This window comes from Manacus candei, unplaced genomic scaffold (genome assembly GCF_025592945.1).
Source record: "Manacus candei isolate 608988 ecotype Guabito, Panama unplaced genomic scaffold, ASM2559294v1 h1tg000056l, whole genome shotgun sequence".
NCBI lineage: Eukaryota > Metazoa > Chordata > Aves > Passeriformes > Pipridae > Manacus > Manacus candei.
This window is the reverse complement of record NW_026138104.1, coordinates 3,000,052-3,021,105: the sequence shown is the minus strand read 5'-3', so window position 1 is coordinate 3,021,105 and position 21,054 is coordinate 3,000,052. Positions and strand designations below refer to the sequence as shown.

At 38.7% G+C, this 21,054-nt stretch overlaps 1 protein-coding gene across 1 annotated transcript in view; it reads right to left on the bottom strand.

The window, feature by feature from the left end:
* Nucleotides 1–3,968: 3,968 nt before the first annotated feature.
* STEAP4 (STEAP4 metalloreductase) overlaps nucleotides 3,969–21,054 on the bottom strand; it is a 30,893-nt gene continuing 13,807 nt past the window's right edge. The window contains exons 2-5 of the mRNA XM_051802572.1: nucleotides 8,573–9,028; nucleotides 7,014–7,541; nucleotides 6,251–6,415; nucleotides 3,969–5,256 (exon numbers count right to left, since the gene is read on the bottom strand). Coding sequence (XP_051658532.1) covers nucleotides 4,987–5,256; nucleotides 6,251–6,415; nucleotides 7,014–7,541; nucleotides 8,573–9,028 — 1,419 coding nt within the window. The 3' untranslated portion in view covers nucleotides 3,969–4,986. The remainder of the gene's footprint in view (nucleotides 5,257–6,250; nucleotides 6,416–7,013; nucleotides 7,542–8,572; nucleotides 9,029–21,054) is intronic.

The window sequence follows — 21,054 nt, the reverse complement described above, 5'->3', positions numbered from 1 at the left end:
CTTTTGTTCCATATACTTTTCTCCAGAATATTTCATTAAAAATACCTTCCTGCTTTGATGCCAACACTCTATCATAGATAATATGTCCCAAAAATGCCTTTTTTGGGACATTCTCATTTGGTCTGGTGATGTTCAACCACTTGTGCCCTATAATTATTAGCGTATTACAATAACTTAAGTTTTTTCACTTTTCATTTATTTCTTTCTGAAGTCTCTAAAGAAAGGATTATAAAGACTACTCTTTACCATCTTCCATAAAACTGGGGACCAAAAAATTAATGGGTAATAAAGTAGGAAAGGTCTATGCACTGATGTTTAATAGCTTGAGACTACTGACTGCAGTTAAGCTTTTCCTAGTTTAAATCTGAGCAAGTGTGAAGAAAAGCAAGCACAAGGAAGGGGCTGCATCTCAAATAATAAACAAATCTGGATGTGGAAGCAAAACCAAAGACAGGAATAAAGGGTGCTGTGAAGCCACATGGACAAAATATTACCCCTTCTGGTTTGCAGCATTTGGAGGCATTAGCTAAGTTTTATGCAGTTCTCTGAGGTCTGTGAATGTTCTCTCAAGGTTCTGCAGTGTATATTTCTTGTAGCACTGAGGTTCCTTATAAGAAAATAATATGTAGGGGTCCAGTCTTGTCAGAGCTACTATTTATGTCTATTCTGTATTTGTAGATTCAAGAACATTCAATTAAAGCAATGTGCAAGAATAAGAGATGTGCAGTTTTTTGTGGTAATAGATAAAAAAATTATGTCTTGATGAATGTAACTTCTTTGAGGGAGTGAACCTTTTATGTTAAGGTCAGGAATTTGTGATAGAAATGGAGATCCACACCAAAATGTATAATGCAGAGAAAAGAAAAGAATCTCTGTAGGAGAGAGCAGCTTCCATAGTGTGTGGAAGAAGCCATATTTAGACTATTATGGGAAAACTGGATGCTTATTAAATATATTAATTGCAGTATGAAAGAGCAGCTGAACATAAGTTACATAGCTCCTGCAAAAGTTCATACTATACACTAGTTCTTTATTTGGACTAGTGACTCCAACATGCTCACCAGTGTTTGAAATAAAAGATGCTCTTGTAAAATCTTGTGTCTGAGGAGGTTATAAGAGCAAAGCTACAAAAACCTGACATACGGCAAAAAAGGAGCTTCGTAGGCTGGATCATGAAACCTCATGTCTTGGAGTGAGAGGTGACTGTTAGATAAGGTAGAGAAGCCTGACAGAAGGTCATGCTGCAGAACAAAACAAGCTGCAGATCTCAGGACTTGCAGTGCAGTGTGGTGGAACTAAAGGGAATTGCTCAGATCTCAGTGATTCAGGATCCAGCAGTGTCAGCTGTGCCAGTCAGATGGTGTCAGCTCCATCCCCTGAGGCCAGCGTGTGTCTGACATCCCATTCTGTTTCAAGCAAATCTAATTAATTCACTTATAAGTGAGCATTTTGGTTGAAATAGATATTCCCTGGGTATAATAAAAAGGCAAAGAAAGTGAAGTTAGCTGTATCATGAAGGATGTAGAGGTCTACACACACTATGTTGTCTATCCCACTATGCTGTGGTGCATCAGAATAAAACTTTCTTATGCAATGAAATCCAAACTTAGTTGTTATCATGACAATACCCATGTGACCACTTATTTAAAAAGCTGTAATTTCTATTTTCCAAGTGTTGACTCTGATTTAGTAGTAGATCTGATAATCAATGCTGTATTCCTGCAGGAATTCTTAGAATGGCATTATATATATATATATATATATATATATATATATATATATATATATATATGCACATAAAAGCTCTTCATGGCTTCTGGGAACCATAGGTAAAAAACCTTTTCCAAAATTCCTTTCATGATCCTTCTGATCTTCTTTTTGACCAGACTTTGTCAGTACATGACAGAAAAAAAAATACCAAGAGCTCAGCCACGAGAAGTGTATACAAGCTACCAACAGTTTTCGAGGCACTGGTTGTATTTTTCAAAATACTACCATTGAATACTTTAACTGTCATGTATGATTACTGAAGAAATTGATTTTCTCTGCCATGTTCAAGAAGTAAATATATAAATTTGTAAAGCAAATACTCCCCAGCTGCCCAAGAATAACAGGACATGAAATCCTTCACTCCATCTGGAAAAACAAGTGCTGATGAGGATCTGACCTATTATCTATGTAAGTCAACAAAGCACCTGCTTCTGAGTTCAGATGCAAGGGCTCTGGATCTTCTGAGAGCTGCTGCACACCCCCCATGTGAGCAAACAGTATTGCCTCCTCGGTTTGTACACAGCATATATTGGCACTTTATCTTTGGAGCAAACAGCAAATTGCAAATTGTACCCAGCCACTTAGCATTTCCAGTACATCTTGGCCTATGTTTTCACTTAGCAAAACAATGAGATATCCATCTCCAAAGAAGTTCTCTTGTCTTTCCTGCAGGAGCAACAATCCTGTGGGTGTTTGAGACTGTGGTTTAGATGGCAGTGAGTGTACAAGGCAGTGTTCAGTCAGGCCACTGTTACTTTGCACTGGTTCTCAGTGAGGGTAAAGAAGACCTGGTTGGGCCTGTGATTCTCCTTAACGCAAGGCACTCAGAAACACGCAAGAGCCTGTTTGCTGGACGTAAAGGATGCAGAGCATAGCTTGTAGATGGGTGGGACTTGCCATGGCTGTTGCAGTTTAAACTCCAAACCACTGACTGAGCTCTGAGAGAGGAAGGGTAGGTTTTAGATCAGGTTTAGATAGGCAGAACTCCCAAAAATATATACTTTAAAAACTGATATAAAACCCCAATATGTGTCAGTGCCTTGGAACTGATGTTACTTGTGATAATATAAATCTCAAGTAACTGTGTCACTGAGACTAGAATTTGCCCCCAAAATGGCAAATCCAGAGAATATTAACTGAGGCTGCTGCTACTTATTTTCTGCTCTGTCTGTCCCTTTCTCTTTTACCTATATACACACACAAACTCTCTCTTGTTCTGTCTTGTTTTCCTTCTCCCTTTCTGCTGCTTCCACCTCTCTTCTCTGGGGAGCTGTAAAGGTGTTACAGGCATCCTCACAATAGTGTTGTCATTAGGCCCTTCTGTAGGGCCTAATCATTTCATTAGGAAATGATTCTGTAAGATTAATGTGGAAAATCACTGAAGGAAACTTGAAATGTGGTACTACTCCATCATGGCACAGGTCAAGGAAGACTTCTGTAAAGACTTGTATCAATATATGCGTATCAGTTTAGGACAAGTATAACATATGCACCAGTGGTGGTTAGTGAGAGTACTTGGTGCCAGAATTATTTCTAAGAAATCTGGCTCCATCAATTGCTGATATCCCAAACTCCTTTACCATTTTTTGGGTATTAAGAACAGATTCTTTCTGGGCCAGAGGATCACATGAGAAGGGGATGTGTGTCTGGAATTAAAAAAGACTCCATCGTTGAGAAATGTTTGGAAAAGTATCATTCAGATAGGTTGGTTTGTTTGTTTGTTTGTTTGTGTTTTTTTTTTTAATTATTAATTTTTTGAGCTGCTTGATAATGCTTGTTTTAAAGCACAGTTATCTATACTATAGTTAGCATGCTCATACTTTCACATGTGTGAGTATTCTTTGAATGGACAGGGAGGAGGACAACAGAAAATAAAAAAACAGTAAGCAATTCTCTTCCTATAAAAACAAGCACATTTTGCATTTTCTTCATTCTCCAATCCAAAGGACACTGTTGGATCCTCTGTTTGCAATTTAAGAGGAGGTCACCATCCTAGCTGAATCCTGTTTTTCCACAACATCCTCAGCTAACTTGGTTGACTAAGCAAAGATCTGCTTATGTGAGCATCCAAGAAACAAAGATCGGGGAAGGTGAGTCCAGGCAGCTGGACTCACCAGGATCCCATTTTATTATGTGTCCCGAAGCTTTCCAAAATCTTTGTGCAACTGAGCACACCAGCAGCTGCATCATAGCAAAAGAGGTTCCGGAAGTGATAACAGAGCTCAACAGTGTAAAAAAAAAATCTTTATTGTCTTTAAAATATGTGTATTTTTATAGAATATTTGTAATATAACATCCAAAGATTTGTTTTTTTAAATACCAACGATATTATCTTCATGAGACATAACTATGACATATAATACAACCGCCTCATACAGAAGGGATTTTCCTTCAGTTTCTTTCCTTACAACTCACTGCTTACATAAAAGATCACAGATCATTTTTTGCCTATACTTGAGAAGTGATGGCTTGTGAGCACTTCTCACATCTCTCTGCCATTTTGATCTTTCCTCCTTCCCCTTGCCCCCAAATTTCTGGTAGAGCAGTACAAGCAAAGATTCAGCAGTCCTTGACCCATACCCTTTGAATATCATTGTACATAAACTAAACAAATCTTACTCAACTATCTCTAAGGTATGAACATAGATCTCTTTGGATCAGATGTTAATGGAGGGATAAACTAATGCTAGGAGGAAGAGATAGCATCCATTGTGCATCTGTTTTTTTGGTGCTGGTGGATTCTGGGGGTGGAAACAGGGAAATGTGTGAAAATACATGCAGCTGTGTATATGGATCTCTGTGGTGCTTGTACACCTGAGTCCCAAAGGGCAGGATAGGGAAGAGGAGCGGACGTTGTCTAACAGCAGAGGTTACTGTGGATCTGCCCAGCTCTGGAGGAGGTTTGAAACTACAGAGGAGGGACGTGGATCACCACTTACTTCTCACATACTCTTCTTAGAAATGGAGGGTAAACAGGCAAGGGGGAATATATAGAGCAGAAGAGAGGGCCTCCACCTGTGTGAAAGACTGCCTGGGGTGTAGAAAATCAATGGCCTCATTTGAGTTGTATTTTAAGCTTGTCATTGGGATAACTTTGTTTCACACGGGGTCTAGCCAAGTTTTTCACTTTTTCTCTCCCCCCCCAGATAGAGCAGGCTCAAGATTTCATTTTTATGTGTCTTCATAATATTTTTTTGATGATACAGTTTAGTTTAATTATACAGCAGACTTGTTTATAATGTAATTTGATTGTTCCGAGGATTTGGGATTCCTCTCCCAGCCCTGTCGAATTCGTGTGAGAGGTTTGTCCACACAAGGAAATATCAGCACAAATTTGACTACCAGTACAGCACATGGCACAACGAGGGAGAGCATATAGATGTTTGGAAGATACCATTTGTATGCTGATGGGCTCAGGAACCATTTTCCACCGTAAACCAGCGTGTGCGCAGTACACAAAATCAGTGTCAGATATCCCAGTTTGGACTAGGAGAAAATGAAGGAAAGAAACAAAGAAAGAAAGAAAAAAGTGGAGATTAAAACAGAAAATTAAAACAGAACAAATGCAATTTTAAGAACACAGTAAGATTTGTGGCATGTGCCAATTTGGGGACTGGTGAAATGAAACTGTTTTATATAAAGGCTCTTATTGTTTTTAATAAAGATTAATTCAAATGGATATTGGGGAAACACAGTTGGTTTTTCTTCTCTGTCAATATCCATGATAATTTTTCCTGGCTCATGCATATTCCCTAGTAGCTGTCATATTTGTGAAAAAGCAGAGAATGTGCTGACATTCAGTGGAGAGATCCAAGATTTTTTATGCTCTAGTGCTATCCATCCAGAAGTACCATACTGTGCAAGTTTTTCGCCTTGGTAAAACATTCATTGACAGTAATTTCCCCTTCTCTTGCCTCCCTTCCCATCCAGCTCAGCTCCTGCAGAGGCATGGCAGCTTGCACCAAACTTCCTCTTAAAAGAGGGCTGAGATTATAGTGAGGGCAGCCTGTTTATAGTCACATCAGTTTTTACACTCTGCAGAAATTGTGGATTCTCTTTAGATGCTTGGCATTGAGAAGATTTGAGTTACAAAATAACTTTTCAAATCCATTTTAACTGAATTATCTTATGACCAACAAAATTATCCCAGTAAATGGCTAAATTATTTTGCAACTTAGTGTAATTGTGGAATTTGACATCAAAGTCAGCTTCCTGTTTGTCATTTAGGAGCTCACATCTTCCCAACTTTCTCTTGTTTACGTAGTAATCCCAGTTGCACCATAAGCAGCCATCAGAACAGTTGTGGGTTTCTACAGTTAAGCTCTATTGCCATGTAGATTTTTTTTTTCACTATCTGATCATGGAGAGTACACACATCACATTTGGAGATATTAATGGAGGAAAGACATAAGTCTCTAGTAACCTGCCTGTGGCCATAGTTTATAAGGGAAGAAGTTTTTTCTAGAAGTCATTTTCTTACCTGTACAAATCGAAATTCTCGCCAGTTGACACTGTTGCTGACTGAAGGCAAGGAGGTTATTCCCACAAGAACAAAGAAAAAAAACCCTATAATTCCCAAAGCCAAGTAAGAGTCACTAAGCCAGGCGTTAGTCGTGTCGAGTGGTTCTGTTTGATTGTTCAGTGCCTGAAGAAAAGAAGACCAGGTATATTTTCATGATAGCAGTTTTAGGATCAATAAGCAGAAAAAAAATCCTTTAAGGTAACTAGGAGATAAATGTTATACATTAACTCTCTGAAAATCATTGGAGATTTACTTTGAATGCCTGCTCAAGAAGGAGGCATTATATTATGTGTGGTTTCCCTGTACCTGTAATTGTGGTACCTGTTTTACATATCTGTTTACCTACCATTGAGGACAGATATGTGATCCTTTCTTGTTAAGTAGAATCAGAAAGTAAAAATATATTCTATTCTTAAAGGTATATGAAGAAATAGGGAAATATGCTTCTTTAAAGTAGTCTTTATGTTTATATTTTTCCTGATTATTTTATTAATATATCAACTATCTAGAAGGAAGACTGGGGCCAGAAATCCCCTCCGCTCAGCATAATGCCAACAAACTTAAATATATCAATGATTAAAAGGAGCACAGAAAGTAGGAATATGACCCTATTGTAAAGATCATGAGGCTGTCCACATGGATTTCTGAAGCTCAAGATAGATGGTAGTATTTATAACAAGGCCAGAAGAAAGGGAGACCTAGCGCGGGGAACAAAACTCACCTGGGAGATGATTGGTTTGGCGTTTCTCCATTTTACGAAGGAGCGGAGTGGACTAGCAAGAGTGAACACAGCATGCAAAGAGGCAAATGCCAAGGCTATTAGTCCAAGTTGTTTCCTACACAGCATCCATTTGTCCAGCCAGTCTGGAAAACGGCGGTATTTAGTGCCTCTGTATAACTGAATAATTGCAGCAAGTACACCAGGAAGATAAACCAAGCCAAGAAGGATGAGTGCCACTACAGGGCAGACCCGATTTGGAATGGTCATTGCAATAAAAAATGAAAAGTTGTTGTTTTCGTATATGTAAGTGTAAATTACATCAAGAGCCAAACAGTAGAAGAAGAAGAATACAGTTAGGCCAAGGGACAAAAAGATGGGAAACTTCCACATTGGAAAGAGCTGCAGAGGGTAATTTTCTATTTCCTGAGCAGCCAAGAGGGATCCCTGATCAAGTGGAGTGAGACCCAGTGCACGAACAATATTCATCACCATTTCTTTAGCTTCCGTGTCATCTCCACAGACAAACACCTGCAGCCAAAAACAAATAGAATTTTTATTTTGACAGATTTTTGTGACATTCTCTGCTGCCATGCTGGTCCTGGATATAGACAATGAGCACAATCTTCCTAGGCTGCTTGCTGACTTCCCTGCTGACCTTAATTAAAACAGGCAAAAAGTAACCTATAGGTACATTTGGCCAACCGGTCCATGAACTTAGAATATGATTTTTTTCTTTTGGGAAGGAGATTGTTTCAAGTGGCAAAATTTTATATCTGGAAAGAATAATGTATAACATGCTTAGTATAAGCCTTTGCATAGAAGATTTGACCTTTGGTTTAGCCAAAACCATTTATCTGGCAGCAGAAAACAAACCTAGTAATGGTTTGAGTAGCTGGGTGATTTCATGCATTGTACAAGAGCACTGTCCCTCAAAGTGGCAGAAAATAGGGTAATAATAAATGATTTTTCTTCAAATAAGCTGCCATGTTGCTTCCTATGCCCAGCTCTGTGCTTGCTGGCCTGTGGTTAAGGAGCAGGTTAAAATGCTTTGCACACTCTGATGTTGTGTTAAACTCAGGTGGTGATAGATTCTAATTTAGAAAATTTTAGTAATTTATTCATCTTCTAGCTCACTTCTGTTGCTGGCCTATCATATCCCTTGCCTCCCTGGTTTTTCTTTCTTCATTTTATTCTTGCTTCATTATATTCCTCCTATCTCCTTTCTGTTTAACTTTACGACCCTTATGAACAACTGATGCACCCCTCATGTCCTCCTGATTTGCTGTCTCTCTCTTTGTAGCTCTGCCATCTTTCTTTCCCTGCTTCTCTAGCATCTCTAAACACTGAGTTCAGAGGCAAGCTATTGATATTCCTTGTCATGCCATATTACAAGCCCAAAGGAAATTTTAGCTCAAATTATTTTGAAATGAGGGATTATAGAGAAAATACCATTTCAACCCTATCTGATTTTTATGTCCCATGTGTGTTTTGTCTAGCTAATAAGGAGCCATACGATGAGTAACTCCATGACAAAGGAAATCCCTGTAGCTCAGACTTACCTGCCGGCTTGCATCCAACGCTCCCGACTGCAAGGCCCAGGCTGACACGGTGTTAAAGGCTTTCACAACCCTGGCACCCGGCAGCAGCTGAGCAAGGTACTCTGCATTGGATTCAGGATACTGGTTTAATTTTAAGTTGTTGCTTATGTCCACCACAACTTTTCCACGGAGAATTTCTGCTAGTGGTGTAAGGAAGTTGTAATGTTGCCTCTGGATTGCTATAATGATGATGGCAGCTTTCTGTGCTGCCTCTGCGTGGCTCAACACCTCTGCATCCTTGGGAATCAGGTTTGATATCTGGGTGCTCCGACTTCCATACACCACGTGGTAACCACACTGAATCATTTTATGCCCCAGAGCTCGTCCAAAATCTCCAGTTCCAAATATGCACACTGTCTCTCTTTTCTTGGAAGTGTTAGGAGCCAAGGCCATCATGTTGGAAGAATTTGTATTCATCTGTTAAAAAAAAAAAGAGGAACAAACTAAGCAAAACATGAATCTCTTGAAAATGAAAGGCTAGTATCCACTCTGGAAGTACAGCTCTCAGGAATCTGAGAGTTTTCTTGCTGCTTAATATGGTTCCTACACACTCTTCTGAATACACACTCTCAGAAGATTTCTGTACAATTTTTAAAAGAACAGTCTGAATACTCACTTCTCCATCTCTCATATGGTACCCTCTTTTCCATTCATTTTATGGATTTTAACATTCAGCTGAACTGTTGCAGTGTTTCTCTCTCAAAGGGAAAACAGGAGGAAAAGACATTGGAGCACAGAGAGTAAGGGTAGCCCATATGTCAGAGTAATTTCTGCTTACTTATGCTATAGAAAAGCATTGAGGAGGAGTGCGTTTCTAATCAGATTAGAACCTGGAAGGTGTTTTTCAGAATACTTGAAGAAGAGATATTATAAAATGTAGCTACAAAACTGTCTGTTGTCCTCAATATTTCCTTAATTCAACTAGTCAGTACCAGTTTGTTTTATTGTTGTTCTGCGGTTTTCTGAAGAACGTTCCATGAAGCATTTAGACAGTGGACTTGGAATATTTCATGTTGAACATAGATTTATATATTACTCATAATAAAATTCTCTTTGAAATTTTTATATATCACAGTACCTGGTAGATTCCAAGTCTTTAATGTATTATCCATTCAATAGCAGTATGTATGTTCTGTACTTGCAGAGTGAGACCCATGATACAAACACACAATCAAAAATGTCGAAGGTCTTGCAGTAGGTCCACATGCTGTTTTCCCTTTACAAAAGGTAAACTCAAACCAGACAACCTAAGACCTCCAAGAGGAGACCCTGAGAGACCCCTCTCTTGAACTGGCCATCAATTTGGTACTTAGAGCAGCAATTTAATTAGCAGGACCCCTGATTGTAAGTCTTACACTGCATCACAGGTAACTGTCCTTATTAGAGCTGTGGGAATAACAGATATTCTAATTTGCAGGAAAGAAATGTGTGAAATGGTTAGCTAAACACAAAACAACTGCTTTGCTTCTGCTATTTATGAAACTTTTGCATACATTATTCTGTGAAGCACCATTCAGAATGCTGAAATTTAAACATACTGCCATTTAAAAACACTGAGATTATGTTCTTCACTTTCTTTTGTAATTTTCTCTAGTCAGAACTGTTTTTGCTTTTTAAAAATCTGGCACGATTTTAAACTGTTTGACCCAAACCTTGCATGTTTAGTGAATAAACAATCAAACCTGAACTTTCCCCTACCCTGCCATGACCTAGAGATAAGGGCCATAAGTCAAGGATTCAAACATCCATGGCCTATGCTGTAGAGTGTAAGCCTTGCTAGTGAGATGGACACATAAATGCTTACTCTGAGAATTGTATATGAAGATTTTGGCTTGGACTACCTCTGTGTGTAGCTATGTAGCCCTCAGTTGGCATCAGTGCCTGCTCAGCACCATTCTTGCAATGAGCTATGGGAATCCTGTAATTTACAGAGCTGCCAACAGAGTTGTTTTTGATCATTAGGGGAAGGTGTGGATTCAGGCAGAAAAGGGCCTGAGTGTCTGCATGCTGGAGGATCTGTGTGGCTTGAACAGGTCCTGTCGGAGGCTTTGCAGCGCAGCAAGGCGTTCAGCCCGGCTCTGCTGAGCTGCAGTCCCAGCTATGCATGTACATCATCAAGTAGCACACTGAAAATGAAAATAAATCCTCATAGATTCCCATCTGAATGTGTCTTGAATATCTGGGGACTCTGGCACATGCATAAAATTGCAAGTCCTTCGACATATTTAAAAATCATTCTCTGAGGGCTTTATTAGTGTCCCATGAGGCTCTAATGTGACTAACACTATAAATTTCCTTTTTGGGGATGGTCTGTATTTCAAAAAATGGAGAAGAGTTGCGTATGTAAAATTAATAAATGGTCCAACTCAATACCTAATAAGGCTCAACTTTCCTTTCTTAATTTTTCTTTTTAACAAAGTAGGCTCCTATCTAAAATCAAAAGTAAAACTTATTTGTAACACACAATCATCCAGTTGAAAACATCTGTATTTATCCTCAAGAAATCCTTAAGTTATTGCCGAGTGAACTATGCAAATCATTCTCCTCTCCAAAGTAAGACTGGAAAAACACCCTCCAAAACTCAAGTGGATGTTATCAGGTAATATATTTGGTAGATCAGTCAAGTTATATTTTGCTTGAGCTTAAAAAATATTTATTATAGAAATGGATCCACCAGCAAGAAATAAGTCTATGGAGTGCTTCTGTTGTTCACTTATACTGAATACCTCATTTGCTAGTGAACACTGAACTCGTTTTGCCAGAGAAGAGAAAAAGATGGAGATGAAAATAAAAAATTAATGGAAAAATTAATGGAAGGAACATTTTTTCTTTAAAAATACGGTTTCTTGGAGCGCTATCTAAGATGTAAAGGGAATGTAGAATACATAGAAAGCTGAAGAGAGTTAAGGTTTTCTTTAGTATTGGTAGTCTAATTTATCTTAATGCAATTTTTAACAAGAGAGACAATTTGCTTGAATAAAGTAAGCAGAATTTACCTTTTCTTTTTAATAATTACCTAATAGAGATGCTCATAGCTGTTTTGATGGCACATATTATATATTAGAAACAAACTGTTCACCAATGGCCTTTTTAACAAATTAAGTATACTGTAAAGCTGATAGTAATTTAATAGTGCCTCTGCTACTTCTGAAAATCACATTTAAGACAAGGCAAGTTTGCTTTTAAGTCCCAGGCCTTCTGGACCATGCCTCCTTCTAATAAGGACAGAAATTAAGTTAATTTTCTCCATAGAATTCTACTTTTCCTTTCTTTCAACATGTCTTTGTGCCAGCTGGCTGTTTTTGAACTAAAAGAAGGTTGTGGGCTTGGCAGTTCTGGAGGTTAACTCAGGCAGTAAGTTGCAAGCATATAGAGAGCTCATAGAAAAATTCTGGATTTGGTGTGTGTATTTGAAGAAAATGCAGCATCTAATGGCAACTGTGTGGTTGTAAAGTCAAAAGAATGGACTCCCAGATTCATGACAGCGATAGCTGCAATGCAAAAGGATAGTAATTTTCTGTAGGACAAGGTGTTTCATTGTCATGTCATTGTGAAAGATGGGAAGCAGAAGTATATCACAAGGGACACAAGGCTTGTTTAGTAACTTGAAGTTCAGCCCAAAGGCTGGCACTAGGCTATCAATCAGCAGCTGGTGGCAGTGGGGCTCTGCTCCATGCCCATGGATTATGCTGGGATCTCTCAAAGCACCAGAGGAAAGCAGAAATACCAGCAAAGAAACATGCAGTAACCATTGTCTGTTCTTTTACATAAGTAGCCAAAGATTAACTGAGAAAAAGCCATAGAGTTTTGTATCCACACATAATGTTTTTGCTTATATCCATTCCCTTAACATGAGAGCACTAGTGATGCCTTTTGTTATTTAAAAGGTAATCCATGTAAGCTTCTCCTCTGCATTGTTGCTGTATTCTTGTACACTGAATTATCCTGTTTTAAGGAAAATGGTGGCAATCTCTGAGTTTATTTGGTCAGTAATAATAAAAGGAGGTGCTGAAGGAAAAAAGAACCTAATTGCAACTGTCATTTTTACCCATTGCATAAACACTTAGGGGAGGTGAATGAAGATACAATGTTTAGTTAAGCAGTTATAGGCAAATGCTTTGATTATGTAGGGAATTGAATTAAGACAGGCACATTGCTTTGCACTTGGGCAAAAGGAGGGATCCTAGCAGAAGCAACACCACAAATAAAGTACAGTGCCAAAATCAGAAAGGCAGAGATGGGATCAAGACATAGACTGGGACGGATAATGGAAAGATCAGAAAGATGTGACATGAAATGCAGATGGAAGATCAGTGGAATGATTCAAAAGTTAGACAGACAAGATGAAAGGAGCAGGAAAGAGTAATTTTACTATTTACACTTAAAACAGAATCAAAACAAATGGCTCTGGTAGTGATCTCAAGGGATTGTCTAGTCCACCTCCCCTCCTAAGGCAGAATGAACTGTGTTTAAACCAAGTCTGACAGATGCTTGTCTAACCTGTTTGTAAAGCCTTCCTGCATTGTGGATGCCGAAGTCTTCCTGGCTTACTGCTTTCTCAACCCTTCTATTAGGCAGATTTTCCTATTAGCAATCTGTATTGCCTCCCCCACAGTAGACAGAGCTGTCAATTTATCCCCCTTCTCTTTGCAGCAGCCTTTGTTGGACATGAAAGCTGTTACCATTTCACCCTTTTCTTCTCTAGATAAAACAGTCCCAAGTCTTTCCCTGCAACTTGTGCTTCTGAGAGTGGCGATCTTTCTTATGGCTTTCTTCTGATCTTTCTAGGCTAAACTGCTCCAATTGTTAATTAAAAGTATGTTGCTGAAACTGAATGCAGTACCCTTGCAGACATCTTACCAGACACTAGAAGGATTGCTTCACTTGTGTCACACATCACACGTAATCCTGCTGTCACATTTGTCTTATTCACAACACAGCTGATTCATAGTCAGCCTGTGATGCATTAAGGTGATGAGTGCTTTTACAAGTAGTGTGTGTGGCAACAGGAACCATGATGTGGAGTGCAACAGCTGATGCTGAGCTCATGATTTTCACACTATCCATGTGTCAGAGATTGCCACCTTGGACTAATTCTACTTAGCTAGCTATTAGGTGCAGTGCATTTGAGTCCACCTAAAACATGTCTTCTGACTGAGATTTTGTGGAAAGGAATCTAGTTTCATATGTTCCAAGAGCTCTCTGTGTATAAAGCAAAGCTTGAAAAGTGACGATCTACTTCTACATCTCATCAGAACAGAAATACTAATGCAATGGCATCCTGTTACACCCAATCCTTTAATTGGACTGCTCCCACACCACTTATTCCATCCTTGATTTCTGCAGTGTTTTCCAACTCAGAGCTGCATTGTGCAGTCCCTGTTGCATAGCACCATATTTTTTCAAACTGTAGCTTCGATTTGCCAAGATCATTTTGATTTCCAAGCCTGTCCTCTAACATGCTTGCAGCCCTTTTCAACTTTGTCAGATTGTCAGCTTTCATGAGTATAGTGTCTATTCCAGCATCTATTCCAGCCTTTTAATTAAATTCTGGAACAAGACTTTTGCCACAAGAGACTCCCTGTATATCTGCAGTAAATGCAGTCTTCTACTTTGATAATATTTAGTGGAGAGACTGAAAATGTTTCTTTTGTTATTTCCACAAAACTTTACCTTATATAAGGTTAATCTGAACTGCATTTTCCTAGTTTGCTTTTGAATTTTTTTCCTGACATATAACACACTAAAAACTTTGCTCATGCCAAGTTGTATTCCCAAGACCTATTGTCCTTTTATAAGAGGAAACAAGGTTTGTTTGAAATGATTTACTCTTGATTAATCCTTATGCCTATAACCCATTTCTTTCTTATGTTCTATTCACTTCCTCTACTTGTTTGAGAATTGTATTTAAATTGATTGGGCCGTAATTCCGCACCTCCTCTTTCTTGGTACATTTAAAGATAGCTGTTATTCTTGCCTTTTCAGTCTTTTAAAACTTTACCTCTTCCACACAATTCTTAAAGATAGTTATTTACAACTGTGGAGATGCTTCAGTTTTCTCTTGAACAGTGTGAGGTGAATTCCATCAGCCTCGTTGATCTCAGGTCATTTAACTCACCTAAGCAAGGCCTAATCTCTTTCTTCTGTCATTTAGCAACAATTTCCAGCTCTTTGCTACTGATATAAACCCTTTTATCATGGTTGACCCTTCTAGTGAACAAAGAGCAAAATAGACATTACAAAGTTGGCTTTCTTGGAGTTGTTAGTCAATGGCTTTCTCTCAGTTGAGTGGTGGGTCAATTCTCTCCTTGATTTTTCTTCCACAGTTCATGTTTTTATAGGAAACTTCTTGTTATTCTGTATGTACCTTACTAATTATGTTTCTTTTTGTGCTGTGTCTTTTCAAATCTTACCAATATATCAGCACAATTCTGTGCTAGTCCATAGATTTTGGTTTCTGTATGCTATTAGATTTTGAAGTTTTGGAAGAACTGACAGCTCCAGCTGCATGGCTTACTTCAGCCCTTGCTCTGCGTTGCAATCTTTATGTCTCTACTTTTAACAGTCTCTATAAGCAGCTGCCAAATCTCCTGACCTTATTTTCTCATCAAATTATACTTCTCATGGAATATCACCTTCCCACCTTCAGAGTCTAGTATACTCTGCTTATTATTCTGCTAGGTGGACAAATCCATTTTTGAGCGCTTGCTGTTGCCTGGTGGCCTGTGCTGGCTCCCAGCTGTGACAGACCCTCTATATTTTTCCCTCTATCATTTTCCAAAATCTTCTACTGGGATTATATTCTTTTATCTTTTGACTCAGGGCAAAAATTTAGAAGACAAAGCAGGATATAAGGACTGTGAGAAGAGAAGTGGCCAAAGTATTGCCAGGAATTTGATCTGCTGCCATGTAAAAGAAAGGTTTATAAGTAGGTTATGGTATTGCCTACTGTAGGAACTAGTCCCAAGATTTACAATGCTGATCCGTCTATCTTTTTTTTCCCCTCCCTTTTTAAACTCATTGTCAGAATCATAATCCCAAAGGTGGACATAAGGATTAAAAGCAGAACAAATATTATGGGAGCATAACTTTAAAAAATGAAATTTCAAAGGTCTTCTTTCTAAGTAAACAAAATATTTTTACTGCTATTTCCTTGTAAATAACAGCAAGGATTCTGTTACACTATGCAAATAATAAACAGTGAGAATGGCCCCTCTCTCGGGTAGCTTGCCATTGCTCTAGTGCAGCATTCTGGAGGCAAATAAAGGTTCTGCCATAATTCATCTTGCTCATTATATAGAATTCTTGGGGTAGATTCAGCTGTGTGAATTCATACATAGTTATACAGAAGCCATGACATGTAGACTGCATATTCCAGCAATTCTGTGTAGCAGAATATGTGTATGAAGTCTGTTTTCTGGGTTCACCTTTCTAGATAAACCTTGTTTCTCCAGATTTCAAAAGGGTTATTTTTCTATAATGATGGAGACACACTTGGATTGACTTTGGAGCTTATTAAATTTAGTCCATTGCACAGATGAATTCTAATAGTATCTTGCTGCATGAAGAAACTAGTTCTTCCCTCAGGTTTGCTAACCTTTGGTGTTTAACTCTGCTGGTACGACAGTGAAACAGGGACATCTGGAATAAGCAGTTTGGATTCAGACTATACCTTCATTTTAAACTGCTGACATGACTTCTTACATCTCGCTGTAACTCTGCTGGTCTTTTAACACAAAAGATTTAGCTGTTTCTGATTATTTTTTTTGATCTTCTGTATCTCTTGTCACTACAGCAAGGATCAGCTGAACTTTCTCACACACCATCCACATATATTAGTCCTCAAGTCTCTGCTGGAGGTTTCTTCCAGTCAAAGCTCTGTATCTCTCTGGTCAGGAAAGCATGCAGTTCCTCACATGGATTCAAGAACTTGCTTACATATTTTGAAACACACAGGCAGGGCACATGGCAACTCATTTCACTAAGAGGTTTACAGCATGTCTTTTACAAAACACTTTTAAAACAGATTCTCACCACCACTACAGACAGAAAGCCCTGCATGCTGTTGGACTTAACATGATTACTCATCCTGAACTTGCTGGGCAACTGTGAGCTGATCTTGAGTTTGCATTTAAGGCTGAACTGGTGAAAATAAACTCTTGCCCCAAGTCCTGTAGACCTTCCTCATACCTCTTTGAACAGACCAAGCAGGTTTAATCAGGTTTGCTTCCCTGATGCCTCTGTGCACACCTAATCCCTCCCTACCAGATAAACATACATCCTTTTCAATCATGGCTGGGCTGCACTGCTGGTGACTATGGTGCTTTGACACCAGCCTATGGAACATACATAAGCTGGTGGCAATGAAGAACAGTGCCTATGATTGAGAGTGACAAAGGCAGTGGAAACAGCCAGGGTCTGTATTTATGTATATATGTATGTATGTATGTATGTATGTATTTATTTATTCATTTATATCAACCCTCTTTTTTTCATTACTTCCTTTAAGTTCTGTATACCTGTGGATGGGCATGGTGAACTTGAACCAAAGGAGTAAATGTGTACATATTTTTGTTTGGATTTATAGTTTTTGCACTGATATTTTTAGTTTCCCATGCTGTTGAGTTCTCCAAAGTCAAACAGTTTCTTTCAGGAATAGAGTTAATTGTCATTATTGTTTTAAATATTTTTTGCATGTACTGGCAAGTAGAAGTTATCCACAACTGCTGGGTTTTTTTTTCTAAATGAAACTTCTGCTTTGTCTTGTAATCTATGATCAAAAGGTGTATATTAGACAAAAATACCCTAATACACTAAAATTACATATAGTAATTCATTAAAATATATATTTATATATATATTATATTTTACAATAGAAAAAGAGAGAGACTGATGCTTCATTTCTTACATATGTAATACTGCAGCTTTGGAATACTTTATGAAGTATTTCACACATGCATAATATACAGTAATTCTGGTGTAGCTTGGAAAACAGGTGAAATGCAATTTAAAATTTCTCCTTGGAAAGACATGTGCACTACTCGGAGGCAATCTCATTTACTTAAAATTTCATTTTACTATTCCCACAGAAAGAGAAAGAATGCACTCTATAACAAATACTGTTTCTCATAAGTTGACAGCTGCGGAACCAAATCTGCTCTAAATTATAAATTGCATTTTCTGTTTCTTGATACACCTAAAACTGAAAGGCACATGGCTAAACTACTCTCCCATGATTAATCCAATACTTAAACACGTAAAGAAAACAACAGAATAGCTCCAAACAAATGTATTACAACAAATTATTCATGAATTTTCTTTCAAGCAAATGAATATCTGCTGCTCTTCTCAGCAGAAAATCCTGGGCTCCAAGTTTTGACAAAGCTGATAAAAAATAATTGTTTGAGACAATAAATCCTCCTACGGAGGACATCGCATTTACCACATCTTCACTTTTTATCGGGAGTACACTAAAGCTGCCTGGAGGCTCTTCAAACAGATAAAGTATCGTCCTAAATAGATGTGCTTAATGTTGTCTGAATCATAGCAAAGTACTGAGAGGGCTGGAAATCTCACCACCTCCAGCTGCTCCCATAAACCAGCTATAACTTGAGTAATTTCCTGTCTCTTCAGGGCTGTTGTACTGTTCTGAGGTGTGTAGGTATTAAGCTTTAATCCAGCCTAGTCAACTGCAAGAAGAATGAAAATATTTCTTAAAACAGCTGAAGGTGAGCAAGTGTCAGAAGGAGAGACAGACCTGTCTACAGTGCAGGGTGCACTGGGTTTACCCCAATTGGTCCAAAAGATGTGCTGAGACCTTGAAAGACATGCTTGCAGATACACCATGCATGGAGAAGCACCCCTTGCCCTCCTGCCGAGTCCTCCCCTCCCTGTGAAGCTATTCTTTCGAGCATCTGCCATTTAGAGACATTAACAAATAGCTCTATCTCAGAGAGAAATAACACTAGAAATAATGAAGCCTGGCCTCCTAGGGGTTTGTGTTTCTTGGCTGATTACAAGCGCTGTTTGAGACTGTTTCCAATCACAGGAGATGACTCCTAGAACACTTCTTCTAGTGGATTTTAGGTATTTCAAATGTATATAGTCACAGTCTTTAATTTTTCAGAACTTTTCTGTGGGGTCTTCAGCTGCCCTTTTTCATGCAACATATGGAAAGGAGAGCACTCTGCCCTCCTGGTACATTTAAAATCATCACTAAAAAAGTTATTGAGAAACACACAAACATAAGACGCTCACATACCCCTGCATGAGCAGAAAAATCTCACTTCCTGCAGAAATGAAGCTGAAATAATGGACACCCTAAAAAATTTGTGATGTACGTACACCCAAACGCATGTCTGTATCACCAACAGAGAAGGAAGCAAGTGAGAAATGGCTTTCAACTGTGACCCTCTGTTATTGTGGTCAAAAGTCATGGAGAACAAGTCAGGGGATGTTTTGCAGGAAACTTTTACTGACAGACCATCAGAAAACTAAAAATGCAAGAGTTCATGCCACATATTTATTATGAGCTCTAGGAGTGTGTGACAAGCCTGACTCTCTTCCTGTTTACACTGATGAATTGTTGGTTTTCAGTTAGCTCATGTTTGGATGGGGTTGCACAAGTGAGAAAAAAAAATGAAGCCCAGTTGCTTCATAACACCTGTGATAAAAACAGAGGCAAGGTGGCTGCTGTGGTGCAGTGACAGTGTTCTTGGCTGTCCTATGCCCTTAGAAATCTGAGGAGTGAGAGTATGATGAAAGATTTAAGAAACTGTGCATGAATATGAAGTTTTCATGCCAAAACAAATTAATGTGTGTTCACAAAATGTCTTGAATGGGGCCAATCAGATTTTACAGAAAGTTCATTAACCTGTGTTCTTGCTTACACTAGCTTATATACTAAAATGCATTTAAAGACATACGATTGAATGACAATCCAAGACTGTAGATAACTTTGTCAGCTCCCTAACTCACTTAATGTGAAGTATATTAAATGAGTTTACTTGCTCCTTTTGGTTTCCTTTATGTGGACTTGAACATTTTCCTCTCCTACTTGAGTAAAGGCAAGTGACATCTGCAGAGACATGCCTGCCTTCAGGGCAAAATGAATACTGATATTTTCAGATGAAATTATGTTCCTCACCAAAAAAAAAAAAAAAAAAAGAAAGAAAAAAAAAAAGAAAAAAACCAGTTTTAAGTGCTGTTGCATTTTTCAACAAGGTAAAATTCTTATCAGGCAATCTTTTACAAACTAATTCTTTTGCAAGATGGGAGAAGTTCTCCTTACTGAGCCAATGATTTCAAGGTGCTTCAAGCAATAACCTTAACCTAGAGGCTTTGAAAATTAATTGCTGAGAAGCCTGAATTTAGAAACATGTTTTTAAAATAGAAAAAAAAACCAAAATAAAACAGTAATGGGATTATTAAAAAAATTACAGAGCTGTTCAGGACAGCATGAAAGATCTACTTTGTTTTTTTTATTCTAATCAAAGCTCCCTGTGAATTCAGCCCGGGTTTTGCAGATTCCTGAGCTGCTGCTGCTGATTTCCTCACCTGGTAAGCAGGGATGGGTGTGCACAGCAGTGGGACATTACCTTGGCTCCCAGCCAAGATGGTGGTGGTATAAATGACACCTGTCTGCCAGGGCACTGCCTGTGAGGCACTGCTCTTGGGGCACAGTTGCCACCAAATTGCTTGCAGTATAGCCCAGGGCAGCCAGTGTTATCCTGTGCCATGGCTCACTGCACAGGGGCACAGGAAACCTTATGCAAGATCTCTTACAGATCCCTGCTACCTGCATGCTCTTATGTAGAGGGTGCCGTCTTTGGAGGGAAATCACCCTAGTTTTTGTCTTCTTCTTTCTCCTGGGTCTCAGTCACTGCCTCTCTCTTGTTCCTACCTCTGTGAAATACGTGAGATCAAGGCAGAAGTCACCCTCTTGGTTCTGCACATTGAGACCATGCAATAAGCAAGAAAGGAGTGAAGCAAAACGTGGGTATTTGGGACATGATGTAGAGCAGAGGCAAATGAAAACTAAACTTAGCTGAAGAGCAAAGAAGAGGGTGCCAGGAGGTACAAAACACAGTGTCATGCTGCTTTTGTAATTGCCTAATTGGACAAAATAATTCCCTCCTGCTGGGTGACCCTCTCTTGCATTTCTAGCAAGGAAATGCAATACAAAATGAGGAACTGAGTTTTCTGAATAAACCCATTGTCTTTTATTCGATTACCATTTTATGCTATTACTATTATTGCATAATTATCCACTTGTTCTGAGTACTTGTGTTCTTTTTACACATTTCCTGCTCTCACAGTCATCATAGCATGGGACCACCCAGAGCAATCCTTTGTCAAACATTCCTGTGCTCTAATGATGCCAGAAAGTGTTTTGCTCTTTGGCAATCAACCTCTCCACTACATTTCTTAGCTCTTAAGGCTTG